Source organism: Pogona vitticeps, chromosome 1 (genome assembly GCF_051106095.1).
Source record: "Pogona vitticeps strain Pit_001003342236 chromosome 1, PviZW2.1, whole genome shotgun sequence".
Taxonomy (NCBI): Eukaryota; Metazoa; Chordata; class Lepidosauria; order Squamata; family Agamidae; genus Pogona; species Pogona vitticeps.
This window is the reverse complement of record NC_135783.1, coordinates 253,441,780-253,460,297: the sequence shown is the minus strand read 5'-3', so window position 1 is coordinate 253,460,297 and position 18,518 is coordinate 253,441,780. Positions and strand designations below refer to the sequence as shown.

Here is an 18,518-nt window from a genome sequence, read left to right as displayed (position 1 = left end):
CTGTTTGAGACAACTAGGCCAAGGTATGGACCAAGAAGATCATGCTTATGTGTCTCTTTCTTTACTCCTACTTCTATTCATTTGACAACTCCAAGAAACTATTGAACATCAGCAGTACCTCCACATGCCTTTCATTTATTTTCTCTTATTTTCCCCCTGGTTTGTTTCTAATTCATACTTCATGCTGCGATAAGCACTGCATCTGTCCCATGAATAAGGGATTACAGAAGAAGCTGAATTCAGAGGGTGAGGGAAAAGCTCTGTATCTAACTTCCCTGTTCAGGGCAAGAGATAGAGCTCACTGGGTGTGATGGCTTTTTAATGCTGGCTCTCCTCAGATTTGCTTATGTCTTTTAGCATTCATGGTATTCATTTGATCTTTTTCTGTGTTTGTATGTTCACTGTTGTTAGCTTTAAATACTGTCTTTTAATGATGTAAGCTGCTCTGGGTCCTTGTTAAGGAGAAAGGTGGGGCACAAACAAACAAACAAACTTTTGCCTTTGCCAGCAGTATCTAAATCTGATTCAACAGCAAGCCATCCCCAGGCAAGTGCCAAGGCGGCCTCTGCAGTGAAAGAGTGCAAACCGCACAGGGCAACACTATGATCCCCTGGACAATGACTGAGTACACCACTGATTACTTTAGAGCTCATTCAACGACCTACAATTCAACAGGTCTGCCATTCCACAACTGCTGCAATGGGACATTATCCGCTTCAAGAAATTATAGATTAGCCCAGAGTTATAAAATATTTAAAACAAATTCAGTCTTCAGCATTTCCTATCCCTATTAGGAGCAATGATAATTAAGAGTCCAATAATATTTGGGAGGCCGTGATTTCCCAGGCCTGAGTTATGGCAACAGAATGTATGGATGGTTTCTTGACTGCTTATCACAGTGCTAGCCTGTTGATTTACTTTGGCCCTTTTAACTGGCATGCTCCAGATGTGTTGGACGAAACCCCCCCATAATCCCTCCAGATGACAGCAACTCTAATCCACCGGTTCTTAACCTTGGGTTACTCAGGAGTTTTGGACTGCAACTCCCAGAAGCCTTCACCACCAGCTGTCCTGACTGCAGTTTCTGGGAGTTGCAGTTCAAAAGCATCCGAGCAACAAAGGTTAAGAACCACTGCTCTAGTCCAACACTTCTGGCACAAGCCTAAGTTTGGGGAAGATGAGCCTGAACACTAACACATATAAACACAAATATAAGAAATGAAAGGTCAAAAAAATGGAAAAAGTGACTTTAATTGGCCCAGGCTTTTCCATACCTACTTTGGCAAGTGATCAATTTCAAGGTTAGTTCTGAAGAAGGAATTGCTTAAGGCAGAGATTCGCAAACTGTGTCTGTAGATCACCAGCTAACTGGCTACTGAGCAATACTCTAGTGTTTTGCAAAAAAAAAAAAAAAAATTGGAACAGATGGGAACATCTGTACTTGATCCTGCACTTACCTGACTTATTTCAGAGATCAATGCTGTCTGACCAAACAAGGTTAGCTGAGACCCTGTATACTTGGCATAGAATAAAGTTACACCTACAGAAGTTTACAAGAAGTTATGCCCAGGCTGTCTGTGTGTCTGATTGTGCAACAAACCACACAACTCTACCTGTGGAATTGTTTTCTGGATATGACTCCTGCATTTCTGCAAATTTAGCAATGGTTGGTGCAACTTCAAGTTATGTGTGCAACTGAATTCCAGTCACTGTGTTCATACAGTAGCGTAATTTTTCCTTTAAAAATTGCCACATGGGCTAACAATCACTTTAAGCATTGCTTTTGACAATCATCTTGATCCTAAAATTATGTTTTAAAATACGAGTAGACGTGCATTGGTTTGCAGAACAGAAAAGCAGTCTGCTGAGACACAGCAATTTTCAATCAGCCCAGGAGAAAAAGTTTAAGATCCGGTCGCTTATTAAGGAAGCGCTATTATATGCCAAAAGCCTAAAATAAAATATCATTAGTAGTATCTCCTAGACCCTGACCATCTTGCTCCTATTCTGAAATTTGCCATTCTCCAAGAAATGGATTGCAACAGGATGAGTACGGCATGAAATAGCTCAATTGGAATTTTACTTTACATATTTTATGTGTATACATGCTACTTAGGCTTAAACAGAGACATTTGTTTCCTATCTCCCTGTATGATCTACATGGCAAAATGGGAATGCTGTTGGACAACAAAAGAATGGTCCCTTTGGTTACATTAAGCGGGACGGGACTTACAATGAAAAGCTGCCAGTGCTGAGTGTTCCTCCTCTATGATCCAGAGCAGCCTTGTCATTTTCTAGGACACTTCATTCTGTTTACACTCAAACACTGCTCTGCAAGAGTCTCTTTCCACAACAGATTTCTGTGAACAGTAACCACTGAACTGAACCTGTTCCATCCTCTGGTCTAATTTGTACACCTCCCTTTTTATATTTTATAATCTTTCCTCCCCAAATAGCCCCCCTCCATTTTGCAAACCTGGAGGCTGCCCCAAGCTTTACAGATATCGGTACTTCCTTGTGCAGGGATAGCGTCATTCTGGCCCTCTAAGGAACAGTACTAGGACAAATCTTTGCTATAAGACTGATGTAAGACTGTCACAGATGCTTTGCCTATTAATTGCCTATTTTATCTTTCTTGACACCATTCAGAAATTACAGGGCCAACTTATGATTTATGTTTGTATCTGCTATATATGTACATGACTGCAAAATGTTCATACACATGCATGCCATCCACAAAAGCTTATAGAATAAATCAGTGGTTCCCAACCTTGAGTAACCCAAGTGTTTTTGGACTGCAACTCCCAGAAACCCCAGCTAACATACCTAGCGGTGAAGGCTCCTGGGAGTTACAGTCCAAGAACACCAAGCTTGGAAATCCCTGGCATTAATGATCTGTTGATGCTAATACTCCAACATGAGGAATCAGACAAACCCTTCCAAATGAAGAAAATAAGAATTCGATTGCATCAAAGCAAAGATCTATCTAGGCTAGCTTCCTGGTTTCCATAACAGGAAAACAAGATGTTTGTGGAAGTTGTTACGAATGTTAACAATGTGTTAGACAAGAGGAAGGCGGGAAGAGTACAAGTTCCCACATTCCTGGATCCCCTGCTTATCAATTAGTACATATTTAGTATACTGTCTTCCACCCTCATCATACAAGCTGCAGGTCTCCCGTTGTGTATGTGAAGAGGAAGCGATAGAAGGTGTGGAAAGAGTCGTTGTCCAAATGTCTCAGCAACCTCCACTAAGCTTGGGGAAAAACAGCTGAGAAATATTCACTTTTTCCTGATCGAGCTAACAAGTGAGTCTTGAAAACAGGCATGCCAGCCTCTGGATAGTCCCAGACTACAATTCCCATCACCACAGTCACTGACTATGCAGGCTAGGTCTGTGCAGAGCAACTTCTCAGAGCTACTGGTTTTATACACCTCTCAGAAAGTTTAGCAATGATCTCTGCTCTCTCACTCAATCCAAGGCAAATACCACCACAACACCTCCCTTCCAGGGGTGAAATAGGGGGAAGCTCCTGTAGGTTCCTCTTCCCAGTGATGCTCCAATTCATCCATGCTACGCCCATACACCAGAGATTCAAACCGAGTCCAGAATGGCAAAGTAGACCAGCTGGAGTAGGGTGGGAGTAGGAATGTCACTGAAATTCACCTAATAGGACAGAGTTCACTTTTCTTACTTAAGGTGCCCAACCCCAACCTTTCTTTCCCCCCCAGAAAACAACATGCCAATTTAAAGAAGCCTGTAGCAAACAGCAGTAGCAACTAAGTAACACAGCCCAATACCATTGCATCTTTACTCAGAAATAACATCCTTCATGGGAAGGCAGCGGCCATGAGGGCCCATTGTGGCTGGTGGAGCAGACGGCACAGCAACCAATGGTGGGCAGAGCCAGGAGAGATTAACAAAGCCAGGAGTATGTGTGGGTATTCTCGCTCGCTCACACACAGAGAGACAAGCAAGCATTTCCTGAGATATTCCTTCTCTCTCTCTCACACACACACACACACACACACACTCACTCACTCACTCACTCACTCACTCACTCACTCACTCTCACACACACACACACACACTCAACAGAGGAGCAGAAGAATACATCTTACATTCAAAGCTGAGCAGGTGCCTTATATAGTCACATTCATTCTCTTTATTTCTTTCTCTGCCCCTCCCCACCTGCATTCACACAGAAAGGCTGGCAAAGAGACAGGTAGGTGCAGGCTGGCTAGGGATAGGAAGGCCCAAGGCCCAAGGTGGGGCAGTGTCCTGTTCCCCCCCAGAACCTTAATGGTCAGCCTCCGCTGGTCAAGGAGACCTCTTGGCCAGTAGAGTGTGCTTCACATGATTACAACCCCAGATAAGCATTTGTAAAATAAAAACCCAAAACAATCCCACTGCAGAACTTGGAAATATTACTTTAAGGAACTACAGTTCCCAAATTCCCTGTGCCAGCCTGCTCGCTAGGAGATATGGGAGTTGCAGTCAAAAAGTAATGCGTCCAAACTCTGTCCCAGTGGTTTCAAAATACCAAATATACCCAGGAGACCCAAAGCAGAGAGATCAAGTAAAATGATAGGCTTTCCTTTGGTGTTTCCCTCAGACACAGAAGTAGTTTGGCAAAGGACAGAGCCGTGCAAAACACAAACCTGGTATCATATTCATTTGTTCTGCTTCCTCCCCTCTCCCTCCCCCCACTTGAAAGCTCTTCCTCACCAGCAAAAACGTTGCCCTTGGACACAATCCTACAAACATTACACACTAATCCTGCTGAAGCTGGGACATTTTGTTCTAAATACACTTGTGAATAAATCTCACCCGTTTAAAAACAACTGGCAAGGAACCACAACACAACATGTGGCCAGAAAAGATGCAAGCCAAAGTTACTCAAGGAAAAAAAAAAGAAGAGTCAAACAGACCACACCCTTTCAGTTCAGCCAGAGTAAGAGCGGCCAAAAAGTTCTGCTAGGTCGTGGAGCAAGAACCCAGACTATAATCATCAAACTATACAGCATGAATAAATCCCAGTTACTGAGACTGTGTGATCCCTCAGTAAACTAGATTCCCCGCCTTTATTTTCCAATTGACAGCACACAACTGATTCAACTTCAGTCTGCTCACAAAACATTAACTATGCAGTGCAATTATCCATAACAATTATGATTTAGCTACTAATAATTCTCCTTTTATGGGGACTTCCGAGCCAGTCCACGTTCAAGGTGTTTCTCACCCTTAAAGCTTTCACCAGATCACTTTGGTAGGGGCAGTGAAAACCTTCCAAACTGATCTACCTCCCAATCGTGTTTGGAGGATAAAAGGAGAATGACTGTCTATAACGCTTGGAGCTCGCTGGAAGGAGAGTGGCATAAAAAATAAAATAAGCACCGGCTGTTCTGTTGTTGTTGTTTTAACCGTATGCCATTTGATCTTCTACACGGAAATTCTTTACTCGAAAATAAGACCCACTGAAATCAGCGGAACTTCTACACCAACTGGGCTGCGATTCTGCCGATGTCGAGAAAAACGTCTGTGTTAATAATATTCCCAGGCAAGCCCCATCAGGTTTCAGAACCTGGGCACTCGTCCCGGGAGAGATCCAGCTGGCAGTATAGGAATCTGCTTTCGAGTAAGCCAACACTAGCTAGGTCGGGGGCTGCGACCCTAGCCGTCAGCGCGAAGACAGTGCGAGGCCAGCCGCCCGCCCCGGGGAAAAAGGCGATCTCTTCCACCCCCACCCGAAAAACTGCGCTGCCTCGCGTCCCGCCCCCGGAGGTTTTGCAAAGCGGCGCCTCTGGATCCAAAATCTATCTTGGGCAAGTTTTCGCGTGACACCAGGCGCCGCCAGCACCGGATCCATCAAGTTCACACGCAATTAGAAGACGGGAAGAGTCCCTCCGTCGAAATAAACCCAACAACCAAAAGACAGAGAAATACAGAAAGGCGTTTTCCTGAGAACTGCCAAGGCAGGGGAGCTATTAGGGAGCTGAGGTGGGAGGAAGGAATCAATTCGGATTAATGACTCAGAGGCTGCCCTGGGTCTCTTCAAATTGTCTCTCTTTCTTCTCCACAGGTTCTGACTCCCTGTTAAAAATGAAAGGCTTCCTCCCCACCCATCCAACCTTCCAGGCATCTTTCCCCTCCCTAACAACGCACAGCCCGCCAACTGCGCCGAACTTGCCCGCGTTTGGACAGCGCGGCGGGAAATCGCGGCGTGATGCCGGTGCCACAGACCCGCCGGGCGCCCGACGCAAAGCGACATCAATTCGCCGCGGCAAGAAACGGCGCTTCCCTCCTGCTGCTTTCTTTCTCCCCCACCTTTTTTTAAAAAAAATATTTCTTTTTCCAATTCCCGAGGTTGCTCCGCATCATCATCATCCAGGGAAAACTTGCTCGCCTTCCTCTCCAACCCCACCAGTTGCACTTTCCAACCCGCAGCGCGGGTTCCTAACCCTCCATTCATATTTTACCGATGTCAATGGAGGGGGAGGAAGGAACACTTTCCTCCCTTTGGGGGAAAAAAAACCCAGCGCTCCCTCGGAAGAACTCTTGCAACAAGTGTCACGCCAAAGAAAGTGCGCGATGGCAAAGCCAGGCGAACCCGGAGATCGCTACCTGACGCTCAGCTGCCGCTGCCGCCGCCGCTGCTGCTGCTTCCCAAGGAAGCTCTGCTCCGCTCCTCCCTGCTGCTGCTGCTGCTACCCGAAGCCAGCGCTCTGCAATCCGCCGAACGCCGCGCGCACGAGAATCGCGAAGCTCTCGCCCGACGCAACTGTCTTGAGCCAACCGCGACGCCGTAGTGAGCGGAACGTACCATTTCGTGTTACTCCGGTGGAAAAAAAACACGCACTTAAAAAAAAAGTAACAGCATATTTTCCCCACCTACACTGCACAACTCCGTTGCTTTATAGATGCGTAGCTCGGTTATACTTTAACTCGGGGCGAAAAGAAGGTGAACGCTAGAAACCAGAAACTGCATCTCTCTCCCCCCCCTATCTATTATGTAGAGTGGTACAGCCGGTGAGGGGGGCGTGGTGTTTGAAAGTGGGCGCAAAGGCGGGAGCGCCGTTCGGAAAACGTGGAGGCGACGCCGGAGACTCGGGGCGTCTCTAAGGTGGGTCCGTTGTTGCTCAGAGGCGGAAGGGTCCCTCTTTTCTTTCGGGAGTGGAAGCAGGAGCCCCTCCGGCGTTTCGCCCTCCTTTTGCCTCTGTCTCTCCTCACCTCAAAAGACGCACTGGCCGGAGGAGAGAGGGGTGCGCGGCTGGTCGTACCGCCATCCCTGTGTGAGAAATGGGTAGCCGAGCGAAGCCGCTTCCAACCCTTTAAGCCGCTTTCAGCTCCCGGGAGGGTGTGCAGGTGTTCACCTCCCTCTCCCATGGGTCTGCAACAAGCAAGCCAATCTGCTCCTCCGAGGGTGCGTGCGTAGACACACACCCCTCTCTCTATTCTGTGTGTGTGCGCACGTGCGCACGCATACATACATACATACATACATACATACATACATACATACATACATACATACATACATACATACATACATACATACATACTATATAATAATAATTTATTGTCATTGTAAGTATATACACAGTATACCCATACAACGAAATTCACAGACACCCAGAGACCAGACACATGCACACACATAAAATTCCCCAAACACTCCCCACCCACTAAAAATCCCCCACTGAAAATACAAACATCTACACCGGAGGCCAAGTAACACAATCCAACTAATTATTCACTACTGGTGGTCTTTAAGCTCATTATTAATTGCAATTATAGCTCTGGGATAAAAACTATTGAGAAAACGTGTGGTCCGAGTCTTAATTGTTCTATATCTTCTGCCAGATGGTAACAGTTCAAAAAAATTATAAGCAGGATGGGAAGAGTCTCTCAGGATGCTTTCTTGCAAATATGCTTTCTTGCACATATTTGCAAGAAAGCAAAGCTACTCCACCCTGTGTGTAAATCCTTTTTCTGGATTTTTCACCCAAGGTTATATGCATGTGTTGCCATAGTCTTGAATTTTTCTATGCTATCTTCATAATAGCCCAATTGCTTTTATTGATAGCCATGTAGTGGCATCCGTGGCGTAAGTATGGGCACTCTGGCTGTTGACACCACAGTTGCCCAGTCCTACATGCTGACCTTCCCTAAGCAATGTCTTTTGATGTTCATGCAGAACCAGAATAAAAACCAAAAGTATTGTAATACCTTAAAAGTTACCAGATGTCTTTCAAAGGGAACGTTATTGGTTTACAGTCCAAAACTCTAATGCTATTGTTACTTTGAAATGTCATTTTCTGTTTTCATTAAGCCCCAACTCTTACAATGTATACTTCTGTATAAAGTTGCTGGCTGCATATTTCACTCCACCTGTCTTATGAAATAGAACTTTAATCCATGAAAGCTTGCAGTGAAATAAACCTTTTACTTTTATTTTTTTTTTCTTATAGATGCTGAGAGAGGCTAACTTTGCTACATGTTTTAAAACTGTTCTAATATATAAAATACTCAGTTTCCTGCAATCTATGGTTTATCTTCTTGCTTGAAGCTGCCACATGAATTGAACAAAATTCAACTGTTAAAATGTGAATGCATACAGATGTAGAAAAACATACTAGAACCTAATGAGATATCCCAAATCAAAATTGAAAAGGAAGAAAAACTAATTAATTTCCTTTAAAATCTGCCCTTTTCCATAAGAATGAGATGTACTGTCATTACTTCCATTAATGGATATCTGTTTTTCTTCACAAACTATGGGGTCAACAACCAAGTCTTTACTTTAAAAAGATATAAAATTTTGGGCATTAAAACTTGAAGGCTATGCAGTGAACCCTTGCTAATTTTACTTGTTATGGGCATAATACAAATGTATTATGGCATAACCTTTCACATTGCACTTCATCAGATGCACGCAGCGTCCAGAATTTCAAGCAAACATTTTACATGGTTGGGGTTGTAGACAGGTGAGAGGGAAGTTAGATACAGAAAGTATTACTAGTAGAGATGGGGGTATTTGTATAGTAATATGTCCCACAGGTGGAGATAATGAGAGTTATTAGCCACTCCTGGCAGGAGGTGGGATGACAAGCCTCTCTGCCAGGTTGCAGAGTGGCTAATCCATTGCGGATAACAGTGTGATAGGAAGGCTCCACCGAGCTTGCGTCTATGGCGGAATGGTGATTGGACAGGCTGGCCCCATGGGGCCGGACCCTCATTATTTCCACCTGTGGGGGGATATTTGTATACAAATATGAATACCCCCATATGTACTGTAATTAATAGTGACAATTACATTATTTACAGTATACTGACCTTTCTGATATATGGTACTCAATAAGCCTATGAATATATATAGTGTGATTTTAAAAAGCTCTATCTCAGGTAAGTGTGCATAGCCTTAAAGCACTAGTAAATATGTCAGCAGACACACTACAGTACCCTGCTCAGGCCTATTGCACTCAGACATTTACTGCACATTGGTCCTGGTTACTTGGGGCTTCCAGTGATCCTGCATTTAGGCCTGGGCTATATCCATATGATTAAAATAACTCTTCATAGTCTATAGGACAGAAGTGGCAAAATGATTTCAGTTACAAAATAAATAATGCACTTTAATCCCTTGGAAATTATTAGGGCATAAATGCTTTGCTTGGTAGACTGTGTTCTACATCCATCAATTCACATACTTTCTGCTTAATTTTCCTCTTTTTCCTAGGTGCAAAATGATTATACCTGTGAGATGTTTCACTTGTGGTAAAATAGTTGGAAACAAATGGGAAGCGTATCTTGGCCTTCTGCAAGCAGAATATACAGAAGGGTATGCATTCTTCTTGTTGCACACTTGTGTCCTTGCAACTTTTTTTTAAATAAGAGAAGTCCCTATTAGCATTTACAGAAACACTGAGCTTATTGCCACAAAGGAGTGTGTATGTGTTCTGTGCTGTCAAGTCAGAACTGACTTATAGCAACCCTAATAAGATTTTCAAGGCGAGTGAGGTATTTAAGAAGTGGCTTTGCTAGTTCCATTCCCCCAGTGAGTTTCCATGGATGAGTGAGGATTCAAACCCTGTTCTCTAGAATCCTAGTCCATCGCTCTTTCCACTATACTACACTGAGAATATAAAAGAAAGGTATAGCCCACAATTATTTTTTGTATCATGTGAATTGGCAGTAAGGGTTTTCCCCCCAAATAACAATGTTATCAACATAAAACTATAGTATGTGAAAGATAAAGTCAGCCCAAGAGATATACTCCTTCCCTGTTCAAACAACAGAATTAAAACAGGACTAAAGGAAGAACTTCAAATACCAATTTTGAGGAAGATAATATGCCACAGTCAACAGTTATTAGCTACATCTAATGAGTTTCATGGTGAGAAATGTGAGTTAAAGGAATTTTCAATGCCTATGAACTGTAATAGGGCCTGAACCTTTAAAATGTTATATTTGTTGTTTGGTTGAAAATCAGAGCAGCCTGTGTACAATTAATAGAGATAGTCCCTATCCTGGACCTAACAGCTGGGAAGTCAGGACACAAAGAAAGAAATGTGGGAAGGAAAAAGGAGGAAAAAAGTAAACTAGATCCTTGTTCTTATAATAGTCAGTTTTAATATGAAATAGCTCAGGAGAGGAGGAGGAGGAGCTGGTCTGTCAGTTTCTTTGGTTTGTTTTTGTAGATCAGTGTTTTAATTCCTTCTATATGTTTTCCTTTTTTAAAAATGGCTAAATATATATCCTTTTACATGCCATCAAGTCGATTTTGACTTACGGTGACCCTTTCCAAGGTTCTATAGGTACAGAATACTCAGAAGTCGTTTACTATTCTTTCTGGGGGTGCTTAGGCACAGGTACCATTTAGATTGCCCAAGGCCATACAGGCTGGCTCTTCTTTTTCTTCCAGGAAACATAGTGAGGAATCAAACTCCAAACCCCTGGCTACAGAGCCAGGTACTCCATCTCACTGAACTATCCAGACAGCTATTTTGTATATAGATAATGTATAATTCATGTTTTGGAAGCTGTGTAGAATTATTTTTCTAATTTTAGTACCCTGTTTCCCTGAAAATGAGACCTAGTCTGAAAATAAGCCCTGGTATGATTTTTCAGGATGCTTGTACAGTAATATAAGCCCTACCCCAAAAATAAGTCCCAGTTAAGTGCGACCCCACCCTCCACCATTGTACAGCAACCAGAAGAAGATGACATAACTAAAATAAAACATCCCCTGAAAATAAGACCTAATGCATTTTTGGACAAAAATTAATATACGAGCCTGTCTTATTTTCGGGGGAACACGGTAACTAGTGAATAACTTGTGGGGGTCAGATGATATCAAGCAAAAATTATACAGCAGAAAAGGTTTGCGAAATGGTTCCATGCTTGTTTAGCTAGAATTTGGAGACAATCTATATCAGGGGTGTCCAACCTTTCACCTTCCCTGGGCCATATTAGAAGATGAAAATTTGGTTTGGGCCGCACATAAATTTGGTTTGGGCCGCATGGGGTGGGGCAGCCCTACCCATTGGCCTCCACAGCCCTGCTCCAAGTGCGCTTACAGACAGCTGCGATCTCACACAGCAGAGGCTGCCAGCTTCGACTCCAGTGGCTTTATGGTGCCGTCCCTATTGACAGGGACGGCACAATGCAGTCACACAGCCCCCCTCTCCCCTCCCCTCCCACCCCTTCCCTCTCCCCCGCCCACCGTTGTGACGTGCCCCAGCCGCATTCCGGCCGCAAGCGCCAGCAGTGTAACTTGAAACTTTGGGATTTCTTTAAAAATAAAAAAATTGCATCGGGCCGCAGGTTGGACAAGCCTGGTCTATATCTTGCTTTGATGCTGTATCTACCATCTACCCTTAATGGTGTTGCTTCTGGTTTCAGGCTAATCATACCTGTTGTGAAAATCTGCTGCTTTTCATTGCAAATGAAGAACTGAGGGGTGTGTGTGTGTCTGTGTGTGTGTGTGTATGTATACTGTATATACTGTATAAAATTTCAGATTATATAATGTTCTTGTAAATTATTTCTGTAATAAATCACCTGAATGAGTGTAGACCTTAAACAGAAATCTGATTCTCATGCAGTTTATTGTGTTAATTTTTTTTTACATTAACCACAAGAGCACACAACGCATTTGAGTTTCTCTTAGGAGCTGTCTATTTCCGCTATCCACTTTCTGTCAACGTTCAGAATAGATCTATGTGTCAGATATTATTAAAATCATTCCTTGTTGCAAAAACTGGGCTAAATAAACTGAATAATCTGCTTGTCTGGGTATCCAGAGGTTAGGTAGCATTTGGAAGTGCTTCTTTTTACTTGCATTGAGTTTCTTTAGGCTATCATCTAGCAGAGCCATTCTCAATGGGAGCCATGTGGCCCCCTGGGAGAGGTCTGGCACATTTGAAGGGGGATACAGACTGGAAACAATTATTTACACACACCCTTATAAGGTTCATAATGTGACGTATACAATCCTGATTCGGCCTATATTTCTTTCATATTGTGTTTATGGCTGTGGCCAAAAAAAAGGTTGAGAATGGCTCCTGTGGTAGAATATGAGAAGATAAATCATAAAGAGCACATTCAGTTCTACTTGATAGTCTGGCTTAATGTGTATCATCTATAAAGTTTCTAAAAACCAGATTGGGGATTGATGGAAATCACTGTAAAAAATGAATTGCTATTAAAACCTTTAACAGACTCATCTTTGTTATCAGTTGAACAACTTGTGAGCTCATATATTGTATGGGGAATTCTACCTTATATTTATGCTGGTGCCTGTGCTGGAGGCCTGTAAGGTCAAGAGACCTTATCTTATGTTCATTGGTTCCCTACTTCTGTTTTACAGCCTTAACCTACTTGATCTCTGAGTCGCCACATCACAAAGTGAATGTTAATTGCTTGATACCCATTATGGAAATGGAAGTTCACTCTCCCTGTGACTGCCACTGGGCACAAATCATGAGCAGAATTTTCTAGTGTAGAGTGTACTCTCCTTACATACCAAAATATGCTTTAATAAATCTTGGAAAATCTCAGTTTGTCTATTAAATGTCGTTGGTCCAGTGGGCCAGCAGCCCTGCTATACAAGCCCTAGCTAATTACTCTTTGCTAAAAGCTAGAAAATAACAGAACACTGATTTAAAGGTTAGGGCTGAGACGAGAGGAACTGCCTTTGTAAGACAGAGGCTGAGTAGCAGGGTCTGATCTTGAGGATCAACTGTGCCCTAATGCAAGAATCGCTCCAGCTCCAGCACCCAGCTTACTATTACGTTTGCCAAACATTTCACCACATGCTCCAGAATGATCAAGAAACTCATAGTCATGCTGGGCAGAGAAAATCAGGCTATCCTTAATGTTTAGAGGCACTAGGAGGAAATTTAGCCCATACCCAGAGTTGACTGAATGCATACTTTTATTTTCTCTCACATACCGCTGGAGGAAAGAAATGAAGTGCTGTCCTTGAGGACGTTTCAGCACAGGAAAAAGTATTCTCCCTCTGACATGCATACAAACAGGGTTCTCCTAATAGAAGAATGTCAGTCACACTTTTTTCTGCATGACGATGATCTTGGACAAAAGCCCTCCCTACACATGTGCATTCATCATAAACAATGTACACTGCGATGGCTGTATATATTGCAACTGGTAAACCATATTATCATTGTTTCTTTAAAAGAAACAAAACTTCCATACATCTTGCCAGTCTGGCAGTCATCTAATATTTCCTCTTTGGTCTCCCTCTAGAATTTTTAACAGGTTGATTTCTTCTGCTTTCTTGAATTTTTTTAGTGCTGATTCTCTTTGACCCTTTTGAACCTAGTGTTTATTGTCTTTCTCTCAGGACTGCTTTACTAACATGTGGTGATAAATAAAGACTCAAGTCTTTATTCTGCATTTCTGTTGTATGTTTTGGTAATCAGCCATTTTGCTAATTCTTTAGTTAGTTTCTGGAGTCTCTTGGTTTTTATATCAGTTGCATATTTTTGTTTCTTTTTTCAGATTCTGTTCTCTATATTTAGATTACAAGCTGCTTTAGTCAAGGATCCATTTGCTTTATCCCCTGCATAAGCTGTAAAAATGAAATGGTATCTGTGTATTTGAAGTAGTAGGTTTTGAAAGATGCATGAAATATACAATACAGTCATAGAGTTAGAATATTAGGGATCATCAGTTCCAACCCTCTGCTGTATGTACTGTAGGATGCAGCTCTCCAGTGTCTGCAGCAAAGAACTCACTCATCCTAAGCCATGCTGTTCCACAGGTGAAGATTTTTCACCATTAGGATGTTTATCTTGAGATTTAGCCAAAATCTGCTTTTCTGCCATTACTACTCTATCCTTCCCTTATGGAGCAACAGAGAATAATTTTGATCTCTGTTCTGCATGACACACTTCAGCTGTTTGAAGGGCTCTATCATATCTTTTTTTTACCAATGTAGTTAACTGTTTCAACTGTTCCTCATAGTACTTTAGGGCCTCGATACTTGGCGGAACGCCTTCTCCCGCCAAGATCTACCCGTGTCACTCGTGCGAGCCAGGAGGTGAGGTTGAGGAGCCTTACGCCGAGGGAGGCCCGGAAGGAGAAGACAAGAAATCGGGCCTTCTCGGCGGTGGCTCCTCGCCTCTGGAACAACTTACCTCCTGTGATCCGCAGGTCTCCCTCGCTGGGTGCCTTCAAGAAGCAATTGAAGACTTGGTTGTTCCGGCAGGCCTTTCCATCATACTCCTCTTGACCCCCTTTTCTTTTGTTTTTGTTTTCTGTTTTGTATATTATATGATTTAATGTAGTGCCTTCTTTTTTTAGAATTGTCTGTCTTCGTTGTTTATATTATCTTTATGGTTGTTAGCCGCCTAGAGTGGTCCGTTTGGACCAGATAGGCGGGGTATAAATCAAATAAATAAATAAATAAATAAATAATACTTGGTTTCCAGACCTTTTGCCATCCTGATAACCCATATGTTTACACGATTCATTTTTAATACCATATTTAATATATGGCACCCTGAATTGGACATAGTACTTGAAATGCAGCCTCTAAATAATTCTGCTTGAGTAAAGAAGAATAAATGGTAATTCAGAAAGTTTTTAAAAATATATTTTGTTAATACATTGGAAGAATCTATTCTGCTGCTGCACAGGTGGTTGTTTCAAAGATATGTAGTCCCATATTCCTTTGGAGTCTAAACACAAAAAAATGTCTACCTGAAACTGAGAAACCATTCTTTGCTTGGGTTTCTGGTTTTATAGTGGGAGCAATTATATGTGTACTATAAGGAGGTGATGAATTCTTATTTATAAACTGTAAGCCAGTGGAGGCAAACCTTTTTCAGCTCAAGTGCCCAAAATGGGTGGGTGGGGAAGAAACCAGTGGTTGCTGTGCCGCCAGGAAGACCAGAAACGGAACAGGAAGTGGTAGTTTCAGGGGGAATCATGGGGATGGACAGGAAGTTAAAAGGAGGAAGCATGGCGACAGACAGGAAGTTAAAGGGGGAATCATGGGGACGGGCAGGAAGTTAAAGGGGGAATCATGGGGACGGGCAGGAAGTTAAAGGACCCAGAACAGGAAGAGAAAGGGGGAATCCCAGCTGCAGCCACTTCAAAAGGTTTGTCACGTACCAGAAGAAAGGGCTTCGCATGCCAGCTGTGGCACGGGTGCCATAGGTTCGCCATCACTGCTAAGCTATCTAAACATGGTGAGACAGTCTGTCAAGAGTTCATTCAGCATCATGAGACTTGCCCCCTCTGGCACAAGAATGAGACAAAGATTTGAGAGAGTTTATTCATTGGGGCTCCTATACTTTGCACAAAATGGCTCTGCACAAAACTTTGTTTCTTTCGCTTTATGGAGCAAAGCAGACACGCATAGGAAGCACATAAGATCTTGCTGATTGATTAGGACCACACAAACAACTCACCCATCCTTCTTGTTTGCTTGGAGCAAAGTCCATGGTTTTACACAATTTTTCACATGTTGTGCAAATTTTTTAATCTGTGCAAAAATCTTTTATGAGTAAGAAATCTCATGTTCAGACTGACATACAATATTTTGGAAGTGATGGAAAAAATATGGTTTCTCATTCTCACATGAGATGATAGAAACGGATACTTTCATTTCTTGGTTTATCATGCTTTATTAAGACAGACTGCCAAGATGTTTCTTCAGGACTGGGAGAGAACAGGAAGTGGGGAAATTCCAGACGGTAAAGATGCAATGAGTGCAATCAATTGATGCTAATTATTCTAAGTTATGTTGGAAAGGATGTCAGAAAATACGTACTTATATATGTGGAGGGAATGTGAGAATATATTGACATTTTGGCAGTTGGTGTTCAAGGAGATAAATGAAATAATTAAGTATAGAGGTTTGTCCTAAAATACCTCTTATCAGAGAAAGAGTTGTGCACATTTGCAAGAGTCAAGGCAGTTTTGGCACATAATCATTTGTATCAAGGGAATGGGACTCTGTAAATGGAAGAAAAATTGTTAAATTTCCAAAAGGTCCCAGCACAGGGGAGAACACATTATGTATTGCTGTATTGTTTATGGGATTTTGAGTTATTAAGATTTTTTTATCACCTTTTTTGTTGCTTGTATTTTTATTTTAATAAAATGTGGTTTTTAAAAATGTAATCAATGTACGTTTTGAGATACATTTTTACTTTTTTTAAAACTAACAAATCTGTAAAACCAATAACTGAAATACAAACCAGGCAGACTCACTTACAGCTGCATTCTCTCTTTTTCTTAAAAAAAACAAAATAAAATAAAACTCGGTGTAGCTCAGACCCTCTGTCTAGTGTTACTGGGGCTCTAGACCCCCATTCCCTGCATGTTTCATTTTCCTGCTTTATGGGCAAGGCCTTGGATTCTGCTCCTAGTGTGCTGCCGTTCTGTAAAACCTCTCCTATTTCTCTTTGTTTTTAGTGATGCGTTGGATGCTCTGGGTCTAAAGAGATACTGTTGTCGGCGAATGCTGCTTGCCCATGTTGATCTGATTGAGAAGCTCCTGAACTACGCCCCTCTGGAGAAATAAATGGCTAGAAGACTGTGTAGCATTATAGAGTCATACAAGCCAGAGTACTGCTAGAAATCCTCAAGCTGTAAACTGCTAGGGTTTCACATGCACATCATTCTGTATTAGGGATTTTATTATCTGGGCATACTATTGTACCAACCACTAACCTCTGCAAAGAAAACTGCTGAAAGCTGCAATCCACTTGCACACAGTTGGAGACTATTGTTTTAATTGAAATAGGGGTGAAGGTTCCGCAGAAATGCGTGGATTTTGAAAATGTTGATTTTTTAAAAAAAATTAACTGACAACTATAGCTGGTTTCGGATATTGGAATGTTTGTCTGTCCTTCCTCTTCCCTTTCATTTATTTTATTATTATTATTATTCTAAGTCTCGTTCAGGAAAGTAGAAAGCGCTAACGGCATGCTAACTGCTTCCAGATTGTTTATTCCTGGCATCTATCAGTGTTAAGGAGGGAAAATCACCTCTGCAATGTGCTTCCTCACTACTGTATGATATGAAGTTATCTTAAAGGCTTGAGATCCAGCTGAGCGTTAGGTGCCATGAGTTGTCATGTGAAAAACTAATAATAAAAATGGAAGATGGATTTTCTTTGCTTAGAAAAGCAGGTCTGTGACTTAAAAATGGTGGAAGGGGCATTATCAATCAAACTCAATCTTGTGTGCTAAAAGAAGGAATATCGTCAGAGCTACAGTGAATATTGCTAACACTCTCTTCTTCCTTCCATTCTTCTTACATGTCACATTGCAAAACTGGAAGTCAGTTTTCCTGAGCTGCTGTAAAAGCTCTAAAAGTTGAGAGGGCACAGCTTCAGAAATGCAAAGTGAGGGCCAAATACTTAGATGCTAAGGGAGCATTTGGGCCTGAGTTGTGCCTTGAACGGATGACTTTCAGGGAAGCAAATCTATACTGCAGCACATCAACATGGAAGAAAACTGAGTGCAATTATTATAAATGGGATAACATGAGCACTTTGGGGAGAATATGAGTTACTATTTATTTATTTAAAATATTTCTATGCCACCTTTCTCCCCAAAAGGACCCAAGGCAGCTCACATTACTAAAATAATATTTAAAGCTCAAACAGTAAGTATACAAATACAGTGGTGCCTCGCTTTACGATTGCCCTGTATTACGATGAAACCGCATTACGATAATCTTTTAAACGATGGTCTGAATAGGGGTTTTTCGCTTTGTGATGATTGGTTCCCTGCTTCGGGAACCGATTCTTCACAAAACGATGATTTTCGGACAGCTGATCAGCGGTTTCAAAATGGCCACTGGGTAAATAAAAAGGCTCCCTGCTGTTTTCTGGGATGGATTCCTACAAGACAGCCACCAAAAATGGCCGCCCTATAGAGGATCTTCACTGGATGGTGAGTTTCCGGCTCATTGGAACGCATTGAAGGGGTTTCAAGGCGTTTCAATGGGCTTTTTATTTTCGCATTACGATGTTT

General features: G+C 42.2%; 2 protein-coding genes across 3 annotated transcripts in view; one reads left to right on the top strand and one right to left on the bottom strand.

Annotated features, from left to right (window-relative positions):
• The window catches only part of TSPAN4 (tetraspanin 4), a 744,385-nt gene extending 737,656 nt beyond the window's left edge, over positions 1 to 6,729 (bottom strand). The window contains exon 1 of one of the 2 annotated variants that reach the window (XM_072985627.2): positions 6,625 to 6,729. The gene's annotated coding sequence lies outside the window, so the exon portion shown is untranslated. The remainder of the gene's footprint in view (positions 1 to 6,624) is intronic. The other variant, XM_078383668.1, reaches the window with a different exon arrangement.
• A 258-nt stretch (positions 6,730 to 6,987) lies between these two features.
• POLR2L (RNA polymerase II, I and III subunit L) lies at positions 6,988 to 17,665 on the top strand. Its single transcript, XM_020784074.3, has 3 exons — positions 6,988 to 7,123; positions 9,740 to 9,841; positions 16,951 to 17,665. Exons 2-3 carry the CDS (start codon positions 9,747 to 9,749, stop codon positions 17,057 to 17,059), a joined length of 204 nt encoding a protein of 67 aa, XP_020639733.1. The 5' UTR covers positions 6,988 to 7,123; positions 9,740 to 9,746; the 3' UTR covers positions 17,060 to 17,665.
• Positions 17,666 to 18,518: the final 853 nt, after the last annotated feature.